This window comes from Kogia breviceps, chromosome 5 (genome assembly GCF_026419965.1).
Source record: "Kogia breviceps isolate mKogBre1 chromosome 5, mKogBre1 haplotype 1, whole genome shotgun sequence".
Classification (NCBI taxonomy): domain Eukaryota; kingdom Metazoa; phylum Chordata; class Mammalia; order Artiodactyla; family Physeteridae; genus Kogia; species Kogia breviceps.
In genome coordinates, this window is record NC_081314.1 from 134,276,128 (window position 1) to 134,291,993 (window position 15,866).

Consider the following 15,866-nt stretch of genomic DNA (forward strand, 5'->3'; position numbering starts at 1 on the left):
AAACATCACTGGAAGTAAGGATTGCAAAGGGACTTCTTTGGGACCGTGGGAAATCTTAGCTGAGGCCTGACTGGGGTCAGGAGGAGAGGAAGAGACCACCCAAAAGAACAGCGGCATGAGACCACCTCACAGCACACAACAGGTCCTTACAACGCTTTCCCGCCCTTCCACTCGCAGTCCCGTGAACCAAGGGAAGAATCTCATCGTCTGAATCTATACAGCTTTATTGTGGTGCATCTCCTAAAAATTTGCCTTCCCCTCATGAGACCAAGGAAACATGCTAAATCCTTGTAGTTACTTGCTTATTTAAGTATTTATTCCCCTGTGTGTTTCAAACAGATGTATCAGTGCTTTATAGAACAGCATGGTTAAGAAAGACCTTTGGGAAAACCATGATTCAAAAAGAGACATGTACCACAATGTTCATTGCAGCTCTATTTACAGTAGCCAGGACCTGGAAGCGACCTAAGTGTCTACCGACAGATGAATGGATATAGAAGATGTGGCACATATATACAATGGAATATGACTCAGCCACAGAAAGAGACGAAACTGAGTTATTTCTAATGAGGTGGATGGACCTAGAGTCTGTCATACAGAGTGAAGTAAGTCAGAAAGAGAAAAACAAGTACCAGATGCCAACGCACATATATGGAATCTTAAAAAAACGGTACTGATGAACCTACTGGTAGGGCAAGAATAAAGACATAGACATAGAGAATGGACTTGAGGACACGGGGAGGGGGAAGGGTAAGCTGGGATGAAGTGAGAGTCGCATGGACATATATACACCACCAAACGTAAAATAGATAGCTAGTGGGAAGCAGCTGCATAGCACAGGGAGATCAGCTCGGTGCTTTGTGACCACCTAGAGGGGTGGGATAGGGAGGGTGGGAGGGAGGGAGATGCAAGAGGGAGGAGATATGGGAATATATGTATATGTATAACTGATTCACTTTGTTATACGGCAGAAACTAACACACCATTGTAAAGCAATTATACTCCAATAAAGATGTTAAAAGAAAGAAAGGAAGAACTTTGGGGCTGTTGAGAAGAAAAGTCTGACATATAAGAGTTTTTCTGTGGGGATGGAGTTGGGAGGGATGAATTGAAGAGAGGCAGCTGAGAGTGGCAAAAAATGTAAAGTTAATTTTCTCCAAGGAGACTCTGCCCTGCCTCTCTGGGAAAGCTATGTCCACTGGGGCTTCACACTGTGGTGAGGTGAGATATGAGCTGGTAAACTATGGCTGTGGGCCAAATCCAGGCTGCTGTCTGTTTCTGTAAATAAAGTTTTATTGGAACACAGACATGTCCATTTGTTTCCTGTTTTTGTAAATAAAGTTGGAGCACCTCCATTCAAGTACTTCTTGTCTGTGGCTGGCTGCTTTTGTGCTACAGGGGCAGAGATGAGTAGTTCTGACAGAGATTGTAAGAGCTCATTCAGTGTAAAACATTTAGTATCTGATCCTTTACAGAAAAAAGCTGCTGACTGAGGGTTATAACGGAAGACTAATTACTTCACCATGTGAAACATTTCTTTTGGAGATTATAGGCTACATACATTACACAGCAGTGGAGAGCTAACTTTAAGTATTGATGAAAATGTCATTTAAACCATTCTCTAAATGCTGTACACAAATATTAGCACTTCTTGTTTAAATTTATAAAACCCTGGACCTACCCAGCGCTACTGAGTCACCCCCATGGCAGAGCCTGGGAATAGGTATTTTTAAAAGGCATGAACCCACAATGAGGCAAATTTGGGAAATGCTAGACTGGCACATACCAAATCTTCCCAAGATGCTTATTGAATTGTATCAAGAAATCTAGATCACAGTAATTGTGATAACAGTCTGTACCATGTGCTTCTATGTGTATTACAGACCATAATTCAGAAGCAAGTCAAGGGTTCATCATTTGAAAATCTCCTTGAATTCCATTAAAAATAACTTTCCATATAACGGTAAAAATCCATTTACTGTTGAAAATGAGAAAATAAAAATTTTACATATTGCTGCTATCCAGAGACATACTGTTAATCTGTTAATATTTTGATGTACACACACTATCCTTTCTGGATTGAATTAGTATAATTCTATTGAATTCTTAAAATACCATGTAGTTATTTTGGGTTACATTTGTGGGAAGGGATTTCACTTGAGTTTCAGATTTGTTACCCTCTTGAAAGTGTTTAGATAAAGAGCCAAGAAATACATCACTGCTCCCATGGGAACAGAAGAACTGGTGAATATTATTATTACAGCCTCGAATTTATGTGATCAGGCTTGGACAGAGCACATTTAGACTATTTAGTTGTATTCTTTTTGTTTCTTTCTTCTTGTTGCTGTCATATTATCCTTTAATGACATCTTTTCCTTTGTATCTCTTTACCAACTGGCATCACCCTACCACTGTTGATGTCATGAGGATGCAGCCACTGACATTGCAGCCCACACAATGGGTGGCCCCCAGGATTGCTGTAAAGGTGCTGGAGAACCCTCTGGATAAAGATCTTTGCTGCATCTGTCAGGTGCTTTTGACTATATCATAGGAGGTGATATTTCCATTGTATTTAATGTATAACTGCCGTGTTCTATCTCTGGTTGGTTCGCCAATGGCTTTGATGATCAGGGCAGAGGAGGAAGGTGCTACCTCATTCTGGGCCTTTCCATTCTGAAGGGTCAGTTTCACTGGAATCCAGATGCTTCCAGTTACTGATTTCCTTGGCAATGTCCTCGTCACCACCAGCTTTTCTGAAGACACACCCATGGGCTGATTTGGAAGTCAGTGCAGAATTGGTATCCACTTCCGCATCAGCACACACAAGATCCACAACTTCGGTTTCCTTGAGGTTGAATTTAGGTGTCACGGTAAAGATGGCTGGTGTCGGATGAACCTGGATGCTAATAGATCATGCAGGAAGTTATACCTTTGTCTCCTTCACTCCAAAAGTTGAGTGTCAGACATCGATAATGAAACAACTCAATTTGATATTTCATACACAGTGCATCCTGGTATAGTGGAAATAGCACGAACTAAAAATTGGAAAACCTGGATCTTATCTGGGTCATTATTCCATAATGATCATTTATCCTTGAACCTTTTACTTAAATTGTTTGAGTCTCAGTTTGCTCATCTGTTAAATAGGGATGACAGTATTGGCCATGTTTATTTCATAGGATTAATGGGAAGATGAAGATAAACTCTTTTGAGTAAGATTCTTTCTGGGGCTTCCCTGGTGGCGCAGTGGTTAAGAATCCTCCTGCCAATGCAGCAGACACAGGTTTGAGCCCTGGTCCAGGAAGATTCCACATGCCGCGGAGCAACTGAGCCCACAAGCCACAACTACTGAAGCCCACACACCTAGAGCCCATGCTCCACAACAAGAGAAGCCACCACAATGAGAAGCCCGTGCACCCCAACGAAGAGCAGCCCCCACTTGCTGCAACTACAGAAAGCCTGTGCTCAGCAACGAAGACCCAACACAGCCAAAAATAAATAAATAAAAATGAAAAAATTTATTTAATAAAAGAGTCTTTTTGATCAATTTTAATGCAATATGTAAGACGATATTATTATCCATAAAATAACATCAAACAGTAATAATAATTCCTGGAAAGATTTACAGTTAGAAATGCGAATAGGTTTATATGTGAATGTTTTTAATCATCTGAATCTATGCCCCTTATTACTGTGGATAGCATAACAAATTAGCCTTTTATTCATTAGACCAAGGAAACCTGTTAAATTCTTTTATTTATTTAACATTTTTTGAGCAGTTTAAGGTTTACAGAAAAAAAAAATGAGTGAAAAGCACAGAGTTCCCTTCTATCCCCTCCCCCACCACTTCTCCTCCCCTATTTCCCCAATTATTAACATCTTGCATTAGCATGGTACATTTGTTACAGTTGATGAGTCAATATAGACACGGACTTATTAACTAAAGTCTGTAGTTTATAACTCTTGGTGTTGTACATTTTATGGGTTTTGACAAACATATGATATATATTCACCATTATCGTGTCACACAGAATAGTTTCACTGCCCTAAAAATCCTATGCTCCCTATTCATCTCCCTCTCCCTCTCCACCCCTCTCTCCCTCTCTTTAAACCCCCGGCAACTACTGATCTTTTTCCTGTCTCCGTAATTGTGCCTTTTCCAGAATGTTGTATAGTTGGAATCTTACCATATGTAGCCTTTTCAGATTGGTTTGTTTCACTTAATAATATACATGTAAGTTTCCTCCATGTATTTTGTGGCTTGATAGCTCATTTCTTTTTCTTATTGAATAATATTTCATTGTCTGGATGTACCATAGTTTGCTTATTCCATTCACCTATGAAAGGACCTCTTGTTTGCCTCCGAGTTTTGGCAATCATGCATAAAGCTGCTATAAGCATCTGTGTGTACGTCTATGTGTGGACATAAGTTTTTAGTTCCTTTGGGTAAATCCCAAGGAGTGTAATGGCTGGATCATAATGGTAAGTACATGTTTAGTTTTGCAGGAAGCTGCCAAACTGTCTTCCAAAGTGGCCACACCATTTTTCACTCTCACCAGTATCTGGTGTTGTTAGTGTTTTGGATCTGGGCCATTCTAAGAGGGGTGTAGTGGAAGCTCAATGTTGTTTTAATTTGCAATTTCCTAATGACGTACGGGGTTCAGCATCTTTTCATATGATTATTTGCCATCTCTATAGCTTCTTTGGTGAGGTGTCTGTTCATATCTTTTGCCCATTTTTAAATTGGGTTGTTTTCCTACTGTTGAGTTTTAAGAGTTCTTTTCATATCTTGGATACCCATCCTTTACCTGGTATGTATTTTGCAAAGATTTTTCTCCCAGTCTGTGCATTCTCTGGATACGTGTTTAATAATTTAACCTCAACATCACCATCCAACTCTTTGAAAGTATGACCCATCTTCAGGTTGATAGCTATTAAAACGTTTGAATAGTTTGAACTTTCCCTTCCTGTTTACCATTGACTCGGTTTGCGGTCGGTTGCATCGTAGATGGGATCAAGTCATCAAGCCCAACAGCAGCTCAACCTCAGACCTCACGTTCTTAAGCCGAATCATCGCTGCTATCATCTGAGAGTCGGCTTGTGGTCTGTCCGAGTTGGCTGGGTCCCGGGGAGCTGACTGGAGCGGCCGACATTTTTGCTGACTGGAGTCATGCTATCTTTGCCAGTTTGCTGGAATAGACACAGACACCGATTGGGTCACGCTGAAGACATTCCTGTCTTGTGAAGCAAGTCTGTTTGTATTTTAGGTTTGCCAGGACTAATGAATTAAAACATTTGGACTCTCCACAACTTGCTGTTTATCAATGCCTCTGACAGGAGGAGGGAATTTCTTTTGCTCTTGCTTTTTCTAGAAGCATGACAACATCCTGGCTGCTGGAGAAACGAGGAAAGGAGAGAGGGGTCGTGGAGGGAAGCGCAACAGGGAGGCCCCGTGGGACGCCGGGGTCTGGGGGACAGCAGGTAGCAGCGAGCCGCCCTCCCAGCTGTCACCGCTTCTCAGATTGTCAGCGGCTGCTATGCGGCAGGTGCAGCCTGCTCTGCCACTAGGTCTGTCCTCCACAAAGGCAACGACCGGCCAAGGCAGTGGCTGGCCCTGGATTACACAAGTGCAGACACTCAACTAAGTGAGGTAAGGCGACAGGTGTGAAAACCCAACTAAACGCTCAGAGCACCAGCAACTTAACCAAAGCTCTGCTACCGCCGAGAGGACTCAGTGGCCCATTTCCCCAGGCGGTGTGATGAAAAGGCAAGTTGGTTCAGGGGCTCTTGTGGCTGACACCGCGTGGAACTCGAAATCCACCCAACTTTGCCGCCGCCATCCTTTGGGAGGCGGACAGATGTTCTCTGCTGTGTGGAGGGGAGGGACCCTAATTAGCTGTGTTGATCAATTCCATTTCCCGTGGCTGGAAACCCTGCCAGAGATCTATTTACAAAATACCAGGAGGCAAACTTCCACCTCTTGTGGTTGATTTCTTGGTGCAGGAGAGCGTTGGGAGATTTAGCCAAAAGAGGAGTGAAGGTTTTCGTCCTCAGATGTTACGATAAAATGGTTTGGGGATGGTACAGGGCATAACAATAAGATTTTTTTCTTTTGGCTACAACTTTAAGGGGTTTTTTTATTGTCTGTTTTGTTAAATTTGAGACAGTCTGTTCTATTCCCTAGGAACAGGTGGCTAACGAGATGGTTGATTCTAAGCAGACGACACTACACAGAAATGTATGTCAGAGCTAAGATAAAACAAATTTTGAGTCAAGTAACAGTGATTTTATATTACCCTTTTCTTGAGTCGAATGTTTCACATTAATACTTCTTTTCTAACTTAGAATGACATGACTTGGAGTGCTTTATGGTTCATTGCTACTTGTAGTGTTCAAGGAATGGGCCAAATATGATTCTAACTGGGTGGTGAACAGTTGCTGGGTTTTCTCCAAAGCTATACTAGGTGTTTAATATAAGCATGTTCTTTTCTCATATACTGGTGATAAGATGACTCCATATGTATGTATGTCTAAATGTATATATTATCTATATACGCATTCGCTTTGGCTCTATAAATAATTGTAAAAACAAAATTCAGTCTTCTAGACACTATTTTTAGATAGAGAAAAGTTATGGGAAAGAATCAGAAAGCTTGCTGTGAGAAAATGTCCTGCTAAAGCAGTTCCCAGAATCTCGCTAAGGATGGTTAGAGAGATGATTTATATTTTGCCATTTTTAGAGACATTTTCTTTAAAAGATCATTCAGAGTTTTTGGTTTACTGTCTCCATGAGAAGGAAAGTAGAGGGCTTAGGGGGAAGCATGACTAAAAATAGAAAAGTTAAAGATATGGATTTACATGACAAAGATATCTTGCGTTTATAATATCTTTTCCTAGTCCCATTGAACAAAAATTATCAAATATCTTGGTTAAATTATTATACAAAGAAATATTCATGTATTTTCACCCACCCCCAACCCATATCATCTGTAGCATGCTTTTCCATCCATTCTATCTTAGTTTATTAAATGGTAATTTAGTAGGTGATGTAGATCATCAATAGGATGTTTTTAGGATGTGTCTTTTGCTCACATCACACAATCTTAGAAATGTTTGGTAGGTTAACAGGTAGTTAATCAGATATTTAAAGCACATACTATTCATAATATAACTGGAGGATATTTTAAAATAGTCTTTGGTATTCTTGAAATAATTCCATGATAGTTATTTGTTACCACTCCCAGATCAATAATTCAGATCCAATTTAGGCTTTTGAGTGTGAAGAGATGTCTGATGCCTTATTAAGACTTCTTTATCCCCCTCAATTAAAAATAAAATACTATATAAGACCTCGAAGGGCCAGGGTTGGACTGGTCAGCGTAAGGGATACTAAAAAAGTGAGGTGGGTGGAGATTTTGCCCCATCTTTTATATTTTGTTCTAGATGTATTTCCAAAGCAAATGCTTTTATAAGCCAGAAAAAGAATTATAAATGGGACAGGTGTAGGGAAAGAAAGCTAGGCGCTAGGGATATCTTTAAAGTAAGAAAGAAGTGCTTACTAACTTTCCCCTCTAAGTTCCAAAGGCCTCTGAGTATTCGAGGGATAAGGTCGGGTAAAGTGACAATGGCTCTCTCTTGTCATTACAGCTGGAAGACCAGGAGGAAGGCCAAGGCTCAGGTGCCCACATGATCAGCACAGCCAGGGTACCTGCGGATAAGCCAGTACGCATTGCCTTCAGCCTCGATAATGCCTCAGGTATGCTCTGCTTTGAGGGAAAGGGTTGCCTCCCCACCCTGCCGCCCTCTTACTATCATTTTTTCTAGTTCTGCAAAGGGCATTTAAAAATGCATTCCTGGGGACTGCCCTGGCGGTCCAGTGGTTAGGAGTCCGAGCTTCCACTGCAGGGGGCGCGGGTTTGATCCCTGGTCGGGGAACTAAGATCCTGCAGGTTGTGCGGCCAAAAAAAAAAAAAAAAAAAAAATGCATGCCTGGCATTATTTAGGCTGTGCCGGGTCTTAGTTGCAGCACTCGGGACCTTCCTGTGGCGTGAGGATTTTTAGTTGCAGCATGCGGACTTCTTAGTTGCAGCATGCATGCGGGATCTAGGTTCCCCCATCAGGGATCAAACCCGGGCCCCCCGCATTGGGAGCACGGAGTCTTACCCACTGGACCACCAGGGAAGTCCCTCTTCTTATTGTTTTACTTTTTCCATTTTAGTTTTCTTTTATTATAAAATTCATGGAGCTATAACAATTTCTAATGAGAACAAATTATGTCATTGTTAAACTGCATGAGGAAATGTTTATTAAGATCTGGCAGTTGGCTAGGTAATATAAAAATATCACTGTCCCGGTTCCAGCAGCATTTCCTGAAGCCTAAGTTCCAAATGCTGGTTTCTCACTGGTGCTCCCACACTTCCGGCTAATAAACAGGCTTCAGTGGGAGTGATGAATGGGACAGGTGAGGCGGACCTTCTTGAAATAGTATGGTCTGAGGTGAGGCTGCCATACTTAGAGCCCTTTGTCATGGCTTCCTTCAATGACCTCTTAACACACATACTCAGTTCCACCGTCTTTGACAGGGGACCTCAGGTGGTGTGAGGTCACAGCAGTGAGGAAGGGAAAGTTTGGATCTCTTCCACTGGTGTCATCTTTTGCTTTCAGTCTAATGTCATCTGTTAAAAATCACATAGTCATATGCTTAAACCACATTATCATTTAAACCTTGCATCTTCTGAGGATTGATTCCCTCCTTCCTTCCTTCCTTCCCTCCCTCCCTCCCTTCCTTCCTTCCTTCCCTCCTACATTGCTCCTGTAGGAAGGAATACTTTAAAAAGTAATGATTGAAAAGGGACAGGTTCTTCCCCAGAATAATGCAAAGTAAGAATCTGGGCTCTGTGAAGTCTGACACTACACAACCCATTTAGACTTTCCTATACCAAGTGATTATGGTGGTGACACCTCTGCCCTGGGGTTCCTGGACTATGCAGCCCCCAGTGGAGAATTCATTCTAGAGTCGGAAGAGGTGAAGCCTTGACTCTTCATCATGTGTTCTTCCAACACTCTTCCCATGGCCGCTGTTATATTATATTCCCAATCAAAGTTGCCTTGCAAGACGATGAAGGGGAAACCTCCCCAAAGGCAAACCAATCCGTCTCAACTAAGAAATGACAACTACCATGAATTGCATTTGTCTTTGCATTAGATCTTCACTTATATTATTCCTGATCTTTAAAATAACCATGCGATGTAGGCATTAGTGTTTCCAATTTGCAGAGACAGAGATCAAGGTCCAGAGACCACACTGTTAGTGAGTAACAGAGTTATGATTTAAACTCAGGTCCCTAGACAGGACTGTCTGAACTCTTCATTATTCTCTAGGAAGAAAAGGAAGCTATGTTTGTAGGGAAAGAGAGTATGTAAGAACTCTCTGTACTTTCTGCTCAATTTATCTGCAAACGTAAAACAGCACTAAAAAAATAAAGTCTATAATTAAAAACAAAACAAAAAAGAAAAGCTCCTTCTGTTTTTACGCATTTCATAAATGCAAGATTTTGAGGAATAATCAGTGCTTGAGTGGCTAGCTCTCAAGACAGACACATGTAAACCCAAAATCCCAAGGGAGAAAGAAGATGTACAATTTTCTTTCTTGTGCTCATGTCCCACATGAGCAGGACAAGTCCTGTCGCAATCAACAGTGTTACAGAGAAAATTTAGTATATAAAGCTTGTTTATTTTAAACGATATTATTATATCATAATTTTGGGCAACACAGATACACATATTGGTCCCTCATATTCATTTTAACAACATTTAATTTATGTACAGAAAAGAACCGTGGAGAGGTGGATCTTGCTCTTTGGGCTACATGAATAGACTCTTCCTTGAAGTACAAGATGTACAACTTGTAACTGATTTGCCACCACCCTTTGAACCGTCTTGGCCCCTGACTGGGAATTCCTGCATGTTTTTCATCAGTCATTTTAGATTGGTTTGTTCCAGTCTCTTTCAAATGTCCCAAGAATGCCCACTTCTGAAATTCACAGTTTTTGATACAGTAGCTTCAAATAAGGATCGTCATTTATTTCAAATAATTCCTGATTTCCAGTTCTACAGAAAGATGCTCATGAAGCCTTATGAAGAACCTTCTAAAATTAAATTTTGTAAAATGATCAATGTGTCCCCATATCTCTCAAAAGGGCACCTAACTAGAGAATCCAAGACAGGAGCTGGGGTTCTGTGTTTCTCCATCTTTCTTAAAATAATCACCCGAGAGCACTCATCAAAAACATATGTTCCATGGCCCCACTCCTCCTTCATGCAGTAGGCTCGGACTGAAGCCCAGCAATCTGTATTTTCCCATGCACCTGAGCTTACAAGTGCACAGAAAGATGCCTTGCAGATATCTGGGGACACTCCCTCTGAATTCTCGAATAAGGAGTGTGTGGAGTGTCACACCAAGCAACACTTGTCATCATACACACTACGCACGCCTTTTGAATTCCAGTGCATGTGGTCCACAGACCACACACTTAGGGGGAAAACAAAGGAAAAATCCTAGGCTTTTACAATAAATGGGAAAACGAAGGTAAACTTTTAGGGAGTAATTCCTTATTCTTGAATTTATTCTTGAGGAGTAAGCAGAGTCCATGAGAAAAGGAGATGTCTTTGCCTGTGAATGTTGACTTGTTCATTTCTTACAAGCCTAATACAGTGCTTATTCCTCTGGTCACGTTAGGACCGTTTCTTTTCTTTTTTTCTTTTTTGTTTTTGCCTATTTATCTGAGTCAATTTAGTGTAGAGGTTAAGGGAATATGGCTTTGGAATCAGTGAGCTGTGGTTTCTAGATCCATTTCCATCACTTTGTATGACCTTGGGTAAGTCACTCAACTTTGCTGAACTTCAGTTTCTCATAAGATGTGTATGGTAATAACTCACAGAGTTGTTGGGAGAATTAAATGACACTATATAGATAAAACATGTAGCATGGCACTTGACATAAATTAAGGACTCAGCTAGCCCCTGTGTTTGTGATGATTGATTCTGGAAAATGAAGGAAAGTATAAACCTTGAAGCAGCTTTGTGTTTCACCTACGTCTCACACTTGTACTTCTTGTCAAGGTAGGGTTTATAGTATGACTGAGCTGTAATTATTTAGGGAGTAATTATCCAGTTGGTGGATTGTGGGTACCTCTGCTTTGGCTCTTATCAGTTAGCTGAGCTTTACTTAGTTTCTATATTTCTAGCATTCTGCCAAAGGCTGGTGATATGTGCAAAGAGAAGTACAATATGATCTCTCCTATGGGTTTTATAAGGCAGAAGTACAATATGATCTCTCCTATGGGGAAAAATCTGTCACCCAGAGCAGATGGGAACAGCTTCTCATCCTGGGCTTGAAGGCGGGTAGTATATAGAAAGGTAGTGTAGCAAAGGTGCCATTTCTGGATACCAGGTATAAGAAAAGGAAGCTACACATCTTCTAACAATTCTTCTTCCTTTTCCCTTCAAACAGAAAGCGTGAGCAAAACCTAAGTCAGGAAGAGCACAATTTGTTCAGGAAATACTAAAACTCTCTTCAGCTGGAACAGAGGTGTGAACTGTGGAAGAGTTCCTGCCATTTACTGGGCCCCTCTCTGAGCTGGGCATTGTGCTGGAGTCTTAGGTAGAATGTCTATTTTAGATAGCAGTAGACTAGAGTTACCAAGTCAATCTTAAAAGTTCAGTGAAAGAGTTTGGATTTGATCAGAAGCAATAGAGTTTCAAGAGTTCTTGTGCAAGGGAGTAATATGATGAAAATGGTGAGTGTTCAGTTGAGATAGTCTAGAATGTGGGGAGATGAGAGAAATGCAAGGGGCTTTTTATCATGGTACACAGACAAAGTGATGAAAGCCTTCTAAAATACAATCACCATTTCTAGCCTACGATTAGAACCCGTCCTTAAGTAACACTTAGCTAGCCATAACTCCCAGAGGCAGCAACGCTTGTCTTTTTTTCTTTTTTAAGAATATATTTTATTTAATTAATTTATTTTTTTTGGCTGCACCGAGAGGCTTGCGATATGTTGGGATCTTAGTTCCGCAACAAGGGATCAAACCTGGGTTCTCGGCAGTGAAAGCATGGAGTCCCTAGCCACTGGACCACCAGGAACTTCCCAGCAATGCTTGTCTTTAATAAACTATGATATGACTGGTATTACCTCCAAACTGGGAATTCCAAAGAGTTGACTTTCTAAATTGGGACCGTCATGAAGTTAGTTTTCTCAATAGAAAACGTGCAGAAGAGAAATAGGAATCCCACTTCTTGGGTTATTAGAGATTCACTGTCCCTTCTCCAATTAGAGAGAATTTAGAGTTAGACAGACGTGAGGATTTGATGTTAATTACTTGAGAATTTTCTTTATGTTCAGCAGAGCCCAAATCTGTCACATTCTGGTGTAAATCTAGACCTTGGCTTAAAAAAAAATTTTTTTTTGGTTGTTATTTAGAATCAAGGATACTGGTATCAGCCCTAGCTGCTAGATTTCAACAATTTGTTTAAAAAAAGTTTTTTCAAGCTATTAGAATTTTTCATATCTGGGCATGAATTAATCATAAGACCTTTAGTTTAAAAAAACTAAAGACCCGGGCTTCCCTGGTGGCGCAGTGGTTGAGAGTCCGCCTGCCGATGCAGGGGATGTGGGTTCGTGCCCCGGTCCGGGAGGATCCCACATGCCGCGGAGCGGCTGGGCCCGTGAGCCATGGCCGCTGAGCCTACGCGTCCGGAGCCTGTGCTCCGCAACGGGAGAGGCCACAGCAGTGAGAGGCCCACGTACCACAAAAACAAACAAACAAACAAATAAAACCCCCAAAAAGTAAAGACCCACTCTGCTTAAGTAATACTATTTTGTCCTCACACATCTGGTGTTTTGTGTGGTAGTGGGAATTATGTGGAGTAGCTGAAATGGCTATCCTTGAATTTCGTTTAACTGAGTATTGTGTGAATGTCTTTTTGCATTACATGCGCAAAGCTGGCTCTCAGCAAAATTGTGATGCAGGTGAAATGTCACTTGTCATTGTCCCTTTCCTTCAACTTTTTTCTCCCTCTGGTACCTTTTGGTGTTATTTCTCTGTCCCTCTTCAGGGCCCCAAAGTTTCCGTACTCTCTTCTCTTCACAGTCTCAATCCTTGCTTTTGGGAAAGACGCTGGAAAACCTCATTCACACTAAGCAATAAGTGTCGAGGTTTACCTTTTAAATCTCTCTCAGGGTGTATTTTTGTGTATCAGTAGGAGGTCTAGGGATAAAGTTCCCGCTGGAATTCTACCAGCCAACTTGGTAAGGATGGCATTTGGGGACATGGGCTGGGTGAGCCTCTTTGAACTCTCCCACGTTGCATTCTGTCCCAACTCTGACCCTACCTTTAGGGCTGTCTCAGCATGTACTGATAACAATAAGTTGGAAACCACTCAAGAGTGGGGTGGGAGTGGGGGGCAGTCTGCTATATTTACATCCTTTACAGAGCACAGAGTTGAGAAGCACAGTAGAACTTAATTATCAAATACTATAAAATCAATAATACAGTATCTATAACCCCTCTGAGTTTGTTATTCTGATATCGGGTGAAGATTCTTTGAGATACGACTGGATTTATTGGTTGGAATCTGTTGCTTAAGGCTGTAAAGAAGGGTCAAAAAGGAAATGAATGCTTATGGAGTCCCTAGGTGCTTCTCCCTGTACTATCTCATCAATTTAGTATAGGCAACAATTCTGCAGGAAGATGTTATTATACCCATTTTACAGGTGTGGAAACATTGGCTAAGGGAGGTTAAATAACTTGCCTCTAATCAAGCAGTTAATAAATAATGGGAAGGGATTCAGAGCCAGGCCCTTGGGGCTGTTTTTACTTTATTGCCCATTTGGATGTAGGATCCGAGTAATAAGAGAAAAGAATGATTGTTCCTGTCAGCAGATAGCTTCCCCAATGGTCCTGGGAAATGATGGAGGAAAGTTAGTTCTGATATGTTTTCATAGAGTAGGAAAGAAGAAAGGGAGAGGTAAATTTTATTTAGTGGTGTCTGACAAATAAATATACTTCCAACGAGTTCATCTTGAAGCAGATGTTTCTGGGTGAGGGAGTATGTTTTTAAGCTAAATAAGTCAAAATATTCTTACAGAAGGATAAATCAATAAGATTCACAAAATGATAGCTACAATAATAGTGACTAGATGAGTGTTTCAAAGAAACATAAAATCTGTCTTTAAACTGAATCAGGTCTCTCCATGCAGAGAAATATCATTCAGTCTATTTGATGTATGATCTTGTTTGCCTGATCGTTTTAGGTACTGGTTAAGGTAACATGGTGATTTTTATTAATTATAAACAATTGACAATCTGCTAGGTATCCTACGAAAGCTCTACCTTTACCATATCCATATCTATAGTTTTAATTTTATGGGCCCTGGAAATTCAGTGTGTATAAGATTCGCATCTCTAATGTTTAACAAGCAGAAAGCAAAGGTTAAAAAAGCTTTTGATGTGTTTCAAAATGATATGATGCTCTAACAAAAACCAAGGTATCCAGAAAGTTTAAAATAGTTTTTTGATGTATTGATAATGTGATTTGCAAACTTATGTCACTTATTTTATTTCTAAAAATAAAATGTGGGACTTCCCTGGTGGCGCAGTGGTTGAGAGTCCGCCTGCCGATGCAGAGGATGCAGGTTCGTGCCCCGGTCCGGGAAGATCCCACATGCCGCGGAGCGGCTGGGCCCGTGAGCCATGGCCGCTGAGCCTGCGCGTCCGGAGCCTGTGCTCCGCGACAGGAGAGGCCACAGCAGTGAGAGGCCCGCGTACCGCAAAAAAATAAATAAATAAATAAATAAAATAAAATGTGAATCTTGATTTAGATTTAAAGGGAAAGTACTTAAAGACCTTTCATGTGTAAGTTAAAAAAATTTTTTTTACAACGTTTTATATAGAAAGTGCTTTGATAAGGAAGTAAAAGAGAAACGCTTTTAAAATTCAGACTTAAATGAAGAGAGCTGAGGTTGTGGCCACACCAGGGAAATCTCCCCTTAACTTGGCCCGGGGAGAACTCAGTAATTAGAGTCAGTGATCTTGACCTTACCGGTTCTCTTTGGATTATTCGGATGATGACGATACCCTCAACCCCCATCATTAAACACATACTCACCTATGTGCATGCGGGCACACACACACACACACACACACACACACACACACACACACACGTGCCTTGCCTCCCCATTACCACCTGGATTGAGTTTATGGTGAAAAGGAATTTAAACTCGATTATATTAAGCATTCATTATTACTACTGATTATTTCCTAGGTGCCAGGCTTTAGGTGAAATGGGTGACATATGCATTCCTTTACTAATAAGTTTCTAAGACAGGGAATACGACATCCATTTTGCAGAGGAGAAAACTGAGTCTCAAAGAGATTATGTTGATTGTCCACATTCACCAATTAAAAAGTGGTCAACCCAGAGATTCGAAGGCAGGTTTATCCATTCTACCAAAGGGCACCAACCTGCTGTGTCCTTAGTGGTTAGGAGCCTTCACAGGCAAACAGTTACCAGGAGAGGTTTTTCATGAGCCTCTGCAGTGCAGCCACTGCCCCAACTCACTTACCTCAAGTGTCAGTTTGCCCCTGGTGCCCTGAACGACAGTCTCCAGGAGACCAGCACTCAGGGGTTGTCCTGGAGGCAGGACCGTAATGTGTAGAGGCACAGTGCAAACATTCTGGGGCTCTTCAGAAATTATTAAGAATTTCAAGACAGTGTACCCGGATCATTAAACCAAGCGCGGACCCGCCTCGGCGAAGAGCTCCTGCGACTGCGCAGGCGCATTCCCACGAAGCCGGCTT

At 41.3% G+C, this 15,866-nt stretch overlaps 1 protein-coding gene across 4 annotated transcripts in view; it reads left to right on the forward strand.

Annotated features, from left to right (window-relative positions):
• Positions 1–5,111: 5,111 nt before the first annotated feature.
• Positions 5,112–15,866, forward strand: part of MAP3K7CL (MAP3K7 C-terminal like) — a 40,867-nt gene continuing 30,112 nt past the window's right edge. Inside the window, exons 1-3 of one of the 4 annotated variants that reach the window (XM_059065443.2) lie at positions 5,409–5,650; positions 6,185–6,238; positions 7,648–7,756. In XM_059065443.2, coding sequence (XP_058921426.1) covers positions 6,203–6,238; positions 7,648–7,756 — 145 coding nt within the window. In that variant the 5' untranslated portion in view covers positions 5,409–5,650; positions 6,185–6,202. Of the gene's footprint in view, positions 5,651–5,705; positions 5,768–6,184; positions 6,239–7,647; positions 7,757–15,866 lie in introns of those variants that run through there. The other 3 variants (XM_059065445.2, XM_059065446.2, XM_067035370.1) reach the window with 3 other exon arrangements.